Below are 13,893 nucleotides of genomic sequence, written 5' to 3'. Positions count from 1 at the left end.
TCCCCAAAATGGCTGTGGCGAAAACAACGGGGGGAGGGGGGAGAAGCGCCAAGATGGCGGCGCCCTGGGGGCGCCCCGAAATGGCGGCCGGGGCCGGGGGGGGGGGGGAAGCGGCGGCGCCGGCCCCCCGCGGCGGGGAACAATGGCGCATTGTCTCGGCGCCCCCCCCTCCCCACCGCTTCCTGCCCTTTGATCCCGGCGGAGGGGGCGTGGCCCCGCCCCAAGGGGGCGTGGCGAGGGGCGGCGGGGGCGGGGCCGGGCGCCCTATAAGAGCCCGCGCGGTCGCTCTGTTCCCCCACAGGCGACAGGGAGAATTACGCAAGTAGGTGGGGGGGGGGGGTGCTTTTTGGGGGGAAATTCCTGCTTTTTGGGGGTCCTGGTTTTTTTAGAGGGCGGTGCCGGTATTTGGGGAGGGGGGGGAAAGGGGTCCCGGCGCCCTGCCCGCTGGGGTGGGGGGCAGGAGTCCGGGCCACCCCGGTTTTAGCTAGGGGAGGATTTTGGGGGGGGGGGGTTGCACGATTTTGGGGTGCTGGGGGGGATTTTGGGGTGCCCAGGGGGGTCTTGGGGCACCCACTGGGACCCTGTAGGGTTTTGGGGTGCCCGGGCAGGTTTTGGGGTGCCCGAAGGGGGGGTCTTGGGGCACCCACTGGGACCCTGAAGGTCTTGGGGTGCCCACAGCGGGTTTTGGGGTGCCCAGGGGGGTCTCGGGGCACCCAGTAGGACCCTACAAGGTCTTGAGGTGCCTGGAGTGGGTTTTGGGGTGCTGAGGGGAGTCTCGGGGTGCTTGGGGGAATGTTGGGGTGCTCAGGAAGATTTAGGGGCCCCTGGGGTGATCTCGGGGTGCTCAGGAGGCTCTGGGGGATCTCAGGGTGCCCGGGGGGGGGATTTGGGGGTGCCCAGGTGAGTCTGGGGGTGCCTGGGGGGATCTCAGGGTGCCCAGAGGGTATTTGAGGGTGCTCAGGTGGCTCTGGGGGTATCTTGGGGTGCTCAGGAGAATCTTGGGGTGCCTGGGGGGCATTTGGGGGTGCTCAGGTAGGTCTGGGGGCATCTTGGGGTGCCCAGAAGGATCTCAGGGTGTTGGGGGGAGCGTTTAGGGGTGCTCAGGTGGGTCTGGAGATGTTTGGGAGCATCTCAAGGTGCCCAGTTGGCATCTGGGGGTGCTCAGGTGGGTCTAGGAGGACCTTGGGGTGCTCAGGAGATCTTGGGGTGCCTGGGGGAGCATTTAGGGGTGCCTAGTTGGGTGTGGAGACGTTTGGGAGCATCTCAAGGTGCTTGGGGGGCATCCAGGGGTGCTCAGGTGGGTCCAGGAACATCTGGGGGTGCTCAGGTGGGTCCAGGGGGATCTTGGGGTGCTCAGGAGGGTCTCGGGGTGCTTGGGAGCACCTCGGGGTGCCTGGGGAACATTTAGGGGCACCTAGTTGGGTGTGGAGATGTTTGGGAGCATCTCAGTGTTCTTGGGGGGGCATCTGGGGGTGCTCAGGTGGGTCCAGGAGCATCTGGGGGTGCTCAGGTGGGTCCAGGGACATCTAGGAATGCCCAGGTGGGTCCAGGGGGATCTAGGAATGCCCAGGTGGGCCCAGGGGGATCTCGGGGTGCCCAGGGGGATCTCGGGGTGCCCAGGTGGGTCCAGGAGGACCTGGGGGTGCCCGGCTGACCCGGGACCCTCACCCTCAGCCATGGAGCCGGAGGCGGCGGCGCTGCGCGACGTGGAGCTGACGGCCCTGGACGCCGAGAAGCAGCCGATGGCCGGCGGCGACGGCGGCGGCGAGAAGAACGGGCTGGTGAAAGCGGCGCCGGCCAAGCGCCCCGGGGCGTCGGCACCCGAGGAGGACGAGGAGGAGGAGGAGGAGGAAGGCGGCGAGGAAGGCGGCGGCGGCGGCGGGGCGGCCAAGTTCACGGGGCTGGGCAAGGAGGAGCTGGTGCAGGCGGCGGGGGCGGCGGGGTGGGCGCGGGCCCGCGGCGCCCTGCTGCTGCTCTTCTGGCTGGGCTGGCTGGGCATGCTGGGCGCCGCCGTGGCCATCGTGGTGCGGGCCCCCCGCTGCCGGCCCCTGCCCCCGGACGCCTGGGCCCGCCGCGGCCTGCTCTACCGCGCCCCGCCCGGCCCCTTCGCCGGCGACCTGCGCGGTGAGTGGCGGGGGGAGAAGGGCTGGTTCTGTGGTCCTCGGGGTGGCGGAGGTGGCCCTGGGGGTCTTCGGGGGGTGGTGACAGTAGCTATGGGTCTTTGTGGGGTGACGGAGGTGGCCCTGGGTCTCTATGGGGTGGTGACAGTAGCCCTGGGTCCTCGGGGTGGTGGAGGTGGCCCTGGGGGTCTTCGGGGGGTGGTGACAGTAGCTATGGGTCTTTGTGGGGTGACGGAGGTGGCCCTGGGTCTCTATGGGGTGGTGACAGTAGCCCTGGGTCCTCAGGGGGGTGGAGGTGGCCCTGGGGGTCTTCGGGGGGTGGTGACAGTAGCTATGGATCTTTGTGGGGTGGCGGAGGTGGCCCTGGGTCTCTATGGGGTGGTGACAGTAGCCCTGGGTCCTCGGGGTGGTGGAGGTGGCCCTGGGTCTTCATGGGGTGGTGACAGTAGCTATGGGTCTTTGTGGGGTGGCGGAGGTGGCCATGGGTCTCTATGGGGTGGTGACAGTAGCCCTGGGTCCTCGGGGTGGTGGAGGTGGCCCTGGGGGGTCTTCGGGGGGTGGTGACAGTAGCTATGGGTCTTTGTGGGGTGACGGAGGTGGCCATGGGTCTCTATGGGGTGGTGACAGTAGCCCTGGGTCCTCGGGGTGGTGGAGGTGGCCCTGGGGGGTCTTCGGGGGGTGGTGACAGTAGCTATGGGTCTTTGTGGGGTGATGGAGGTGGCCCTGGGTCTCTATGGGGTGGTGACAGTAGCCCTGGGTCCTCAGGGGGGTGGAGGTGGCCCTGGGGGTCTTCGGGGGGTGGCAGAGGTGGCCCTGGGGGTCTTCGGGGGGTGGTGACAGTAGCTGTTGATCTTCGTGGGGTGGTGGAGGTGGCCCTGGGGGTCCTCGTGGGGTGGTGGAGGTGGCCCTGGGGGTCCTCATGGGGTGGCGGAGGTGGCCCTGGGTCCTCGGGGGGTGGCGGAGGTGGCCCTGGGGGTCCTCATGGGGTGGCGGAGGTGGCCCTGGGTCCTCATGGGGTGGTGACAATAGCCATGGGTCCTCATGGGGTGGTGGAGGTGGCTATGGGTCTCTATGGGGTGGTGACAGTAGCTATTGATCTTTGTGGGGTGGTGGAGGTGGCCATGAATTTTCAAGGGGTGGTGACAGTAGTGCTGGGTCCTCGTGGGGTGGCAGAGGTGGCCGTGGGTCCTTGTGGGGTGGTGACAATAGCCATGGATCTCCATGGGATGCTGGGGGTGGCCATGGATCTCCATGGGGTTGTGGAAGTGGCACTGAGTCTTCATGGGGTGGTGACAGTAGCTATTGATCTTTGTGGGGTGGCAGAGGTGGCCCTGGGTCCTCGTGGGGTGGTGGAGGTAGCCATGGGTGTCTATGGGGTGGTGACAGTAGCTATGGATCTTCGTGGGGGGATGGAGGTGGCCCTGGGTCCCCATGGGGTGGTGACAGTAGCTATGGATCTTCGTGAGGTGATGGAGGTGGCCCTGGGTCCCCATGGGGTGGTGACAGTAGCTATGGATCTTCGTGGGGGGATGGAGGTGGCCCTGGGTCCCCATGGGGTGGTGACAGTAGCCCTGGATGCTCGTGGGGCAGCAGGGGTGGCCCTGGGTCCCCGTGGGGTGGTGGAGGTGGCCCTGTGTCCCCATAGAGTGGCCCTGGGTCCTCACGTGGTGGCAGGGGCGGCCCTGGGTCCTCCTGGGGTGGCCTTGCACGGTCCGCTCCCCGGGGTGTCATGGTTGTCCCTGGTGTCACCGTCGGGGTGTTGCGGTTGTCCCTGACGTCATCGTTGGGTTGTCCCTGACGTTGTCACCCTCGGGTTGACCCTGCTGTCACCGCCGGGCCCTGCCGTCCCCTCGGGGTGTCCCGGTTGTCCCTGCTGTCACCACTTGTCACCGTCGGGCCCTGCCGTCCCTTCGGGGTGTCACTTTTGTCCCTGCTGTCCCATTTCCCCCCCCATCACCCCAAAACCTCCCCCCCCCCGGGTGCTGGCCCCTCCCCCGCGGGCAGCGGGCCCAGGCGTCCGGGCCCCACGTGCTAGAACCGGTTCCAGCCGGTCAGGTTTCATCAGCCACCGCGTGGGTGGGGGGGGGGGGGGGGGAATGACTCAGCTTGGGGGGGGGCCGTGATGCAGCGGGGAGGGAATTTGGGGGGGGCCCTGGGGGGGGTTTGGGGGTCCCTGGGGGCTCCTCTATAGCTGGGGGGGTAGTTGGGGGTCTCCCCTCTATTTTGGGGGGGGTTGGGGGGGCCCTCGGGGCTCCCCATAGTCTGGGGGGGTAGTTGGGGGTCTCCCCTCTATTTGGGGGGGGTTGGGGGGGTCTTTGGGGGTCCCTGAGGGTTCCCCCAGCCTGGGGGGGCCAATTTGGGGTCTCCCCTCTATTTTGGGGGGTTCTGGGGGCCCTGGGGGGGGGGCCCCGAGGGCTCCCCCCAGCCCACAGCAGGGGATTTGGGGTTTCCGCCCAGGCTGGATTTTGGGGGGGCCCTGGGGGAGGTTTTGGGGGTCCCATGAGGCAGCTGGGGGGCGTTGGGGGTCCCCCCCACCCAAGAGGCCCTGGCAGTGTTTTGGGGGTCGCTGGTGGGGTTTTGGGGGGCTCCCCCCACCCAGGGGGAGTTGGGGGGTCCCTGGAAATGTTTTTTGGGGGGCTCCCTGCTCCCAGGGGGGTTGCAGGTCCCGGGGGTGTTTTGGGGGGGTCCCATGGGTCCCAGGCCCCCCCGTGACCCCCATTTCCCCCCCCCAGGGGTGGAGGAGCGCCTGGAGCACGTGGCCGGGTGCTGGTGTCTAGGGGGGGGGTTGGGGGGCTCCCAGGAGGTTTGCGGGTCCCAGGGACATTTGGGGGGGTCTCAGAGGTGTTTGGGGGGTCCCATGGGTGCTGGGGCCCCCCCGTGACCCCCGTTTCCCCCCCCCCAGGGGTGGAGGAGCGCCTGGAGCACGTGGCTGGGTGCTGGTGTCTAGGGGGTTTCGGGGGGCTCCCCGCTCCCTCGGGGCGCTGCGGCTCCCAGGGACGTTGGGGGGTCCCGGGGGTGTTTTGGGGGGTCCCATGGGTGCCGGGGCCCCCCCGTGACCCCCGTTTCCCCCCCCCAGGGGTGGAGGAGCGCCTGGAGCACGTGGCCGGGTGCTGGGGTTTTGGGGGGCTCCCCGCTCCCTTGGGGCACTGTGGCTCCCAGGGACGTTGGGGGTGTTTTGGGGGGTCCCATGGGTGCTGGGGCCCCCCCGTGACCCCCGTTTCCCCCCCCCCGGGGTGGAGGAGCGCCTGGAGCACGTGGCCGGGTGCTGGTGTCTAGGGGGTTTCGGGGGGCTCCCTGCTCCCTTGGGGCGCTGCGGTTCCCAGGGACATTTTGGGGGTCCCGGGGGTGTTTTGGGGGGTCCCATGGGTGCCGGGGCCCCCCCGTGACCCCCGTTTCCCCCCCCCCAGAGGTAGAGGAGCGCCTGGAGCACGTGGCCGGGTGCTGGTGTCTAGGGGGTTTCGGGGGGCTCCCCGCTCCCTCGGGGCGCTGCGGCTCCCAGGGACGTTGGGGGGTCCCGGGGGTGTTTTGGGGGGTCCCAGGCCCCCCCGTGACCCCCGTTTCCCCCCCCCAGGGGTGGAGGAGCGCCTGGAGCACGTGGCCGGGTGCTGGTGCTTGGGGGGGGGGTTCGTGGGGCTCCCAGGAGGTTTGCGGGTCCCAGGGACATTGGGGGGTCTCAGAGGTGTTTGGGGGGTCCCATGGGTGCTGGGGCCCCCCCGTGACCCCCGTTTCCCCCCCCCAGGGGTGGAGGAGCGCCTGGAGCACGTGGCCGGGTGCTGGTGTCTAGGGGGTTTCGGGGGGCTCCCCGCTCCCTCGGGGCGCTGCGGCTCCCAGGGACGTTGGGGGGTCCCGGGGGTGTTTTGGGGGGTCCCATGGGTGCCGGGGCCCCCCCGTGACCCCCGTTTCCCCCCCCCCAGGGGTGGAGGAGCGCCTGGAGCACGTGGCCGGGCTCAAGGCGCAGGGGCTGCTGCTGGGGCCGCTGCACCCGGCGAACGGCACCGACCTGCAGCGCCTGGCGCCGGCGCTCGGCTCCCTCGACGACTTCGGCCGCCTCCTCGCCGCCGCCAAGAAGAAGGGTGAGCCGGGGGGGGCACCCCAAAACTCCCCCTGGGGGCACCCCAAAACCCCTGGGGGCACCCTCAAACCCCTGGGGGCACCCCCAAACCCCCCTGGGGTCCCCGACACCCGGGGGAGCCCTGATAAAGGGGTCTGGGGTGGCAGGAGCCCCTTAAACAGTGGGTTTGGGGGGGGGGGAATTTGGGGGGTGCCAGGAGGGTTTGGGGGGGCAGGAGGACTTGGGGGGGGCCAGGAGGACGTGGGGGGCAGGAGGATTTGGGGGTGGCTGGGGGACTTGGGGGGTTGGGGGATTTTGGGGGGGGGCAGGGGGATTTGGGGGGTCCTGGGAGGACTTGGGGGGGCAGGAGGATGTGGGGGGGGGTTGGGGGATTGGGGGGGGCAGGAGGATTTTGGGGGGGTGCTGGGGGATTTGGGGGGTGCTGGGGGACTTGGGGGGGTTGGGGGATTTGGGGGGTCCTGGGAGGACTTGGGGGGGCAGGAGGATGTGGGGGGGGTTGGGGGATTGGGGGGGCAGGAGGATTTTGGGGGGGTGCTGGGGGATTTGGGGGGTGCTGGGAGGACTTGGGGGGGTGCTGGGGGATTTGGGGGGTGCTGGGAGGACTTGGGGGGGTGCTGGGAGGACTTGGGGGGTGGAGGATTGGGGGGGCAGGAGGATTTGGGGCACAAGGACTTGGGGGGGGCCGGGAGGATTCGGGGCAGGAGGATTTAGAGGGTGCTGGGGAATTTGGGGGGGGCACCAGGAGAGTTGGGGGGGCTGAAGGGACTTGGGGGGGTGCTGGGAGGTCTTGGGGGGGCTGGAAGATTTGGGGGGGGCCAGGAGGATTTAGGGGATGCTGGGAAATTTGGGGGGGGCACCAGGAGGCTTTGGGGGGCTGAAGGGACTTGGGGGGGCTGGGAGATCTGGGGGGGCAGGGGAATTTGGGGGGGCACCAGGAGGATTTTGGGGGTGCCAGGAGGGATTTTGGGGTCCCGGGAGGGATTTGGGGCCCCCCCGACGCCTCCCCCCCCCCCCAGGGCTGCAGGTGCTGCTGGACTTGACCCCCAACCCCTGGGGGCCCCAGGCCTGGTTGGAGCCGGCGGTGGCCGAGGACCCCGGCTTCCAGGAGCGCGTCAAGGTGGGGGGCGCCCCACGGCGCGGGGGGGCTATGGGGCAGGGAGGGGAGCCGGGGGGCAGGTTGGGCTGGGGAGCAGGTTGGGGGGGGACAAGGGGTGCTATGGGGCGGCTGGGGGGGCAGGGATGGGAGCTGGGGGGCGGGTTGGGGGGCTGGGGAGCAGGTTGGGGGGGGACAAGGGGTGCTATGGGGCGGCTGGGGGGCAGGGATGGGAGCTGGGGGGCGGGTTGGGGGGCTGGGGAGCAGGTTGGGGGGGCAAGGGGTGCTATGGGGCGGCTGGGGGGGCAGGGACGGGAGCTGGGGGGCGGGTTGGGGGGCTGGGGAGCAGGTTGGGGGGACAAGGGGTGCTATGGGGCGGCTGGGGGGGCAGGGATGTGAGCTATGGGGCAGGTTGGCGGGGAAGAAGATGCTTTGGGGCAGGTGGGGCGGCTGTGGGGCAGCCATGGGGCAGGTGGGGCGGCCGTGGGGCGGCCGTGGGGCAGCCGTGGGGCAGGTGGGATGGCCATGGGGCAGGTGGGATGGCCGCAGGGTAGCTATGGGGCGGCCGTGGAGCAGGTGGAGCAGCTGTGGGGCAGATGGGGCGGCTGTGGGGCAGGTGGTGCAGCCATGGGGCGGCCGTGGGACAGATGGGGTGGCTGTGGGGCAGCTGTGGGGCAGGTAAGATGGCCGTAGGGCAGCTGTGGGGCAGGTGGGATGGCTGTGGGGCAGGTGTGGGGCAGGTAGGATGGCCGTAGGGCAGCTGTGGGGCAGGTGGGGCGGCCATAGGGCAGCCATGGGGCAGGTGGGATGGCTGTGGGGCAGGTAGGATGGCTGTAGGGCAGCTGTGGGGCAGGTGGGGTGGCCATAGGGCAGCCATGGGGCAGGTGGGATGGCTGTGGGGCAGGTGTGGGGCAGGTAGGATGGCCGTAGGGCAGCTGTGGGGCAGGTGGGATGGCTGTGGGGCAGGTGTGGGGCAGGTAGGATGGCCGTAGGGCAGCTGTGGGGCAGGTGGGGCGGCCATAGGGCAGCCATGGGGCAGGTGGGATGGCTGTGGGGCAGGTGTGGGGCAGGTAGGATGGCTGTAGGGCAGCTGTGGGGCAGGTGGGGTGGCCATAGGGCAGCCATGGGGCAGGTGGGATGGCTGTGGGGCAGGTGTGGGGCAGGTAGGATGGCCGTAGGGCAGCTGTGGGGCAGGTGGAGCAGCCGTGGGGCAGGTAGGATGGCCGTGGGGCAGCCGTGGGGCAGGTGGGATGGTTGCAGGGCGGCTGTGGGGCAGGTGGGATGGCTGTGGGGCAGCTGTGGGGCAGGTGGGATGGCTGTAGGGCAGGTGTGGGGCAGGTGGAGCGGCCGTGGGGCAGGTGGGACGACCGTGGAGCAGGTGGGACGGCCATAGGGCAGCCGTGGGGCAGGTGGGATGGCCGTGGGGCAGGTGGGATGGCCGTGGGGCAGCCGTGGGGCAGGTGGGATGGCCATGGGGCAGGTGGGACGGCCATAGGGCAGCCGTGGGGCAGGTGGGATGGCCGTGGGGCAGGTGGGACGGCCATAGGGCAGCCGTGGGGCAGGTGGGATGGCCGTGGGGCAGCCGTGGGGCAGCCGTGGGGCAGGTGGGACGGCCATAGGGCAGCCATGGGGCAGGTGGGACGACCATGGGGCAGGTGGGACGGCCATAGGGCAGCCGTGGGGCAGGCGGGATGGCCGTGGGGCAGGTGGGACGGCCATAGGGCAGCCATGGGGCAGGTGGGACGACCATGGGGCAGGTGGGACGGCCATAGGGCAGCCGTGGGGCAGGCGGGATGGCCGTGGGGCAGGTGGGACGGCCATAGGGCAGCCGTGGGGCAGGTGGGATGGCCGTGGGGCAGCTGTGGGGCAGGTGGGACGACCGTGGAGCAGGTGGGACGGCCATAGGGCAGCCGTGGGGCAGGTGGGACGGCCATAGGGCAGCTGTGGGGCAGGTGGGATGGCCGTGGGGCAGCTGTGGGGCAGCCGTGGGGCAGCCGTGACCCCTCTCCCCCCCCAGAGCGCTCTGAACTTCTGGCTGCAGCAGGGCGTCGACGGCTTCTTCCTGGACGGCATCGAGGAGCTGGACGTGAGCGGGGGGGGGGGGACATTGGGGGGGGGCACGGGGGCTGGGGGGGGCCGGGGGGGCCCAGGGGAATGGGGGGGATGTGGGGGACTGGGATGGGGGGTCCTGGGGGGGGACATGGGGGGACAGGGAAGGAGATGGCCTGGGGGGGGTTGCAGGGTGCTGGGGGGTGCTTGGGTGCCATGGGGGGGTTGTGGGGTGCCCTGGAGGTGCTGGGGGGGCCCTTGGGTGCCATGGGGGGGGTCACAGGGTGCTGGGGGGGGGTCCTTGGGTGCTGGGGGGGGGCTGTGGGGTGACACTGTCCCTGTCCCCCCCCCCCCCCCCCCCAGCCGGCGGTGGTGGCTGAGTGGAAGAACATCACGGAGCAGGACAGGGGCGACGGTGTCACCCGGTGGGTGCTGCCCCCCCCGCCATGTCCTCGGTGTCCCCCCCGCATGTCCCACCCCCCCCAGGTCCCCTTGGTCCCCGTGTCCCCCCCCCGGTGCCACCCCAGGTCCCCTTGGTCCCCGTGTCCCCCCCGGTGCCACCCCACATCCCCCCAGTCCCCATGTCCCCCTCGGTGCCACCCCATGTCCCCTCGGCCCCCTCACTGGGGCCCCTTGTCCCCCCGGTGCCACCCCACGTCCCCCCGGTCCCCTCAGCGGTGTCCCTTGTCCCCACGGTGCCATACCTCGTCCCCACGGACCCCGTGGCGGTGGCATCGCTCGTCCCCACGGTGGTGGCCCTGTCCCTCGTCCCCGTGGTGTCGTCCCTGCGGTGGTGGCACTGTCCTTGTCCCCGTGGCATTGTCACCACGGCCGTGTCCTCGTCCCTGTGGCCGTGGTACTGTCCCTTGTTGCCACGGCAGTGTCCCCATCCCTGCAGGACTGTCCCTGCAGTGGTGTCCTTGTCCCCATGGTGGTGGCACTGTCCTTGTCCCCATGTCCCTGTGCCCATGGCAGTGTCCCCATCCCTGTGGCAGTGTCCCCGTGTCCCTGTCCCTGCGCCGGTGGCACTGTCCCCATCCCTGTGGCAGTGTCCCCGTCCCCATGTCCCCATGTCCCTGTCCCCGCGGTGGTGTCCCCGTGTCCCCATGGTGGTGGCACTGCCCTTTTCCTTGTGTCCCCGTCCCCGTCCCTGTCCCTCGTCCCCATGTCCCTGCGGTGGTACCTGACGGGTCCGGGGGGGTCGCAGGGTGCTGGTGGGGGGGGGACGCGGCTGCGGGACCCCCCCCCCCCCCCCCGTGACGATACCTGACGTGTGCGGGGGGGTCGCAGGGTGCTGGTGGGGGGGACGCGGCTGCGGGACCCCCCCCCCCGTGACGATACCTGACGTGTCTGGGGGGGTCGCAGGGTGCTGGGGGGGGGGACGCGGCTGCGGGACCCCCCCCCCCCGTGACGATACCTGACGTGTGCGGGGGGGTCGCAGGGTGCTGGTGGGGGGGACGCGGCTGCGGGACCCCCCCCCCCCCCCCGTGACGATACCTGACGTGTGCGGGGGGGTCGCAGGGTGCTGGTGGGGGGGACGCGGCTGCGGGACCCCCCCGCGCTGCGGGGGCTGCTGGACGCCTCGCCGCTGCGCCTGGTGCTGGGCCCCTTCGTGGAGGCGCTGGGCCCCGACCCCCCCGGCCCCCCCCTCGTCCCGGGGCTGCTCCAGTTCCTCGGCCTCGGCCCCCACCTCGCCTGGAGCGTGAGTGACCCCCCCCCCGACCCCCCCCCCGGGGACCCAGGCGTCCGGGAACCCCCCCCGGGGACCCAGGTGTCCAAGAAACCCCCCAGGGACCCAGGCGTCCGGGAGCCCCCCCCCCCGGGACCCCCCCATATCCCTCCTTTGGGGAGCCAGGCATCCAGGACGCCCCCCCCCCGTAACACCCCCCCAGGGACCCAGGTGTCCAGACCCCCCCATACCCCCCCGTGGCCCCTGGGACCCCCCCCATCCCCTGGGGACCCCCCCGGGGGCATGGAGCACCCATGGGTGACGCTGCCCCCCCCGCAGCTGGGCACCCCGGGGCGGCGGGCGGCCTCGGCGACCCCATATCCCCCCCCCATCCCCTGGGGACCCCCCCATCCCCTGGGGACCCCCCCGGGGGTGCAGAGCACCCATGGGTGATGCTCCCCCCCCCCCCAGCTGGGCACCCCGGGGCGGCGGGCGGCCTCGGCGACCCCATATCCCCCCCCATCCCTTGGGGACCCCCCCCATCCCCTGGGGACCCCCCCGGGGGCACGGAGCACCCATGGGTGACGCTGCCCCCCCCCAGCTGGGCACCCCGGGGCGGCGGGCGGCCTCGGCGACCCCCCAGCGGCTGCCACAGCTGCTGCTGCTGCTGGCGGCGCTGCCCGGGACCCCCGTGCTCAACTACGGCGACGAGGTGGCGCTCGGGGACCCCCCCGGCGGCCCCCAGCCCGGCCAGGTGGGTGCTGGGGGGGCCGGGGGGGGGCTGGGACCCATAGGTGGGGGCTGGGGGGGTCAGGGGGGTGGGATTTGGGGGGCTGGGACCCATAGGTGGGGGCTGGGGGGGTCAGGGGGGTGGGATTTGGGGGGCTGGGACCCATAGGTGGGGGCTGGGGGGCAGAGGGGCAGGGGTTGGGGGCTGGGATGGGTGCTGGGGGGCTGGGGGGGATTTGGGGGGGCTGGGACCCATAGGTGGGGGCTGGGACCCATAGGTGGGGGCTGGGGGGCAGAGGGGCAGGGGCTGGGGGGGGACTTGGGGGGCTGGGACCCATAGGTGGGCACTTGGGGGGCAGGTGTTGGGGGGGGTCCTGGGGGGCGGGGCAGGCGGCTGACTCCGCCCCCTGCCCCCCCCCAGCTGAGCCCGATGCCCTGGGACCTCATCGACAGCATCCGGGAGGGCGACAACAGCACCGAGGTGCGGGGGCGGGGCCACGCCGGGGGGGCGGGGTCTGCTGCCTTAATAGCCAATGGGAGGGGGTGGCTCCATTTTAAAGGGGTGGGGCCCAGGGGAAGGGGCGGGGCTCCCCCTTAAGGGCCCCCCCACCTGAATAGGCAGGCGTCGGGGGCGGGGCCCTCGCGAGGGCGTGGGGCCTGATGTCAGGGGTGGGGCCTTCCTTAAAAGGGCAAGGCCCCATGGCCACTTTAAGGGCAGCCGCCCACCGACAGGTGCCTAAAGCGAGGGGTGGGGCTGTGCCAAGGGTGGGGCAGAGCCTTCCCAAGGGGCGGGGCTTACCTTAAAAGGGCAAGGGTGTAGCACTTTCTTAAAAGGGACCAGTCCCCACAGCGGGTGGGCCCACCACAAAAGGCCTAGGGGCGGGGCTTACCTTAAAAGGGCAAGAGCATAGCGGCTGCTTAAAGGGGGTGATGCTAGATTTCCTAAAAGGGGGGGGACCACCACAATAACCAGGCCTAAACGTGGGGGCTGTGGCTCTCCCAAGGGGCGGGGCTTACATTAAAAGGGCAACACCATAGTCACCTCTTAAAGGATAGCTTAATGGGGGGCCCACTATAACAGCCAGAACCGAATGGAAGATGGAGGCGGGGCTTGGGGGCGGGGCTTGGCGGGGGGCGGGGCTCTGCGGAGGGGCGGGGCTCGGCATTAACCCCCGGCCTGCCGCAGGCCCGGGTGCTGGAGCTGTGCCGGCGGCTGGGAGCGCTGCGGGCCCGGGAGCGCTCGCTGGCGCTGGGCGACGCCGAGGCGGTGCCGGCCGACCCGGCGGCCGCCCTGCTGCGCGCCTGGGACCAGAGCGACCGCTTCCTGGCCGTGCTCAACCCCGAGGGCCGCAGCCTGCGCCTGGCCCTGCGCCACCCCGGCCTGCCCCCCGGCGCCACCCTGCGCCTCAGCACCCACCGGCCCCTCCCCGCCGACCCCCACGTCGACCTGGGCGACCTCCAGCTCCTGCCCTACGAGGGGCTGCTGCTCAGCTTCCCCTACGCCCCGTAGCGGCCCCCGCGGAGCCCCCCCTCCCCGCCAGAGCACCCACGGGACAGGAGGGGCCCCCCCAGGACACCCACACCTGGGGGGGCCCCCTCCCCAGAGCACCCACACGTGGGGGGACCCCTCCCAGGGCACCCACGGGACAGGAGCGGCCTGCCACGTCCCCCCCCCAAGCTGGAGGGACCCCCCCGGGCTCTCCCTGCCCCACTGCACCCAAAGCTATCGGCAAATTTTTGGGGGGGGGGTCTCTGGTGCCCACCCCTTTCTACAGCTTGTTTTTGGGGTCATCACTTCACAAGCCCTTTTGGGGGGGCCCATCTTGACCCCCCCCCCATCCTTCAAGCCCTCTGCCAACACTCTTCTGCCTTATTTTGGGGGTCTCTTCCCCCACCCCCTGGTCCAGCGGGATTTGGGGGGGCCCTCCAGTTCCCCCCCAGCATATTTTGGGGTGGGGGAGTTTGAACACTCCATTTTCATTACAAAACCCCCCAGTTTTCCTCACAGTATTAGGGGGCTCCGGGGTGTTGGGACCCCCCCTGTCCCTGGTGCTCTGGATTTTGGGGGGGGGGTTGAGGTGCCCCCCCAGATGATGAATAAACGACCTGCATTTGCACCGCCTGCGTCGTCCTTCCTCGGAGGGGGGGGGAAGGGGGGGTA

The 13,893-nt window shown here is 71.1% G+C and overlaps 1 protein-coding gene across 2 annotated transcripts; it reads left to right on the top strand.

Annotated features, from left to right (window-relative positions):
- The first annotated feature begins 223 nt into the window (after positions 1–223).
- On the top strand, positions 224–13,849 carry SLC3A2 (solute carrier family 3 member 2). 2 transcript variants are annotated; one of them, XM_064503712.1, is made up of 10 exons: positions 224–322; positions 1,675–2,124; positions 6,035–6,193; positions 7,209–7,309; positions 9,303–9,371; positions 9,698–9,759; positions 10,856–11,036; positions 11,605–11,757; positions 12,154–12,213; positions 12,919–13,849. In XM_064503712.1, exons 2-10 carry the CDS (start codon positions 1,677–1,679, stop codon positions 13,240–13,242), a joined length of 1,557 nt encoding a protein of 518 aa, XP_064359782.1. In that variant the 5' UTR covers positions 224–322; positions 1,675–1,676; the 3' UTR covers positions 13,243–13,849. The 2 variants fall into 2 exon arrangements, with proteins under 2 accessions (XP_064359782.1, XP_064359780.1); XM_064503710.1 differs by lacking the exons at positions 10,856–11,036; positions 11,605–11,757; positions 12,154–12,213; positions 12,919–13,849 and adding an exon at positions 9,862–10,535 and having other exon boundaries at positions 9,698–9,820.
- Positions 13,850–13,893: the final 44 nt, after the last annotated feature.

This window comes from Dromaius novaehollandiae, unplaced genomic scaffold (assembly GCF_036370855.1).
Source record: "Dromaius novaehollandiae isolate bDroNov1 unplaced genomic scaffold, bDroNov1.hap1 HAP1_SCAFFOLD_148, whole genome shotgun sequence".
Taxonomy (NCBI): Eukaryota; Metazoa; Chordata; class Aves; order Casuariiformes; family Dromaiidae; genus Dromaius; species Dromaius novaehollandiae.
Note: the sequence above shows the minus strand (reverse complement) of the source record. Positions and strands in the feature narration are given on the sequence as shown.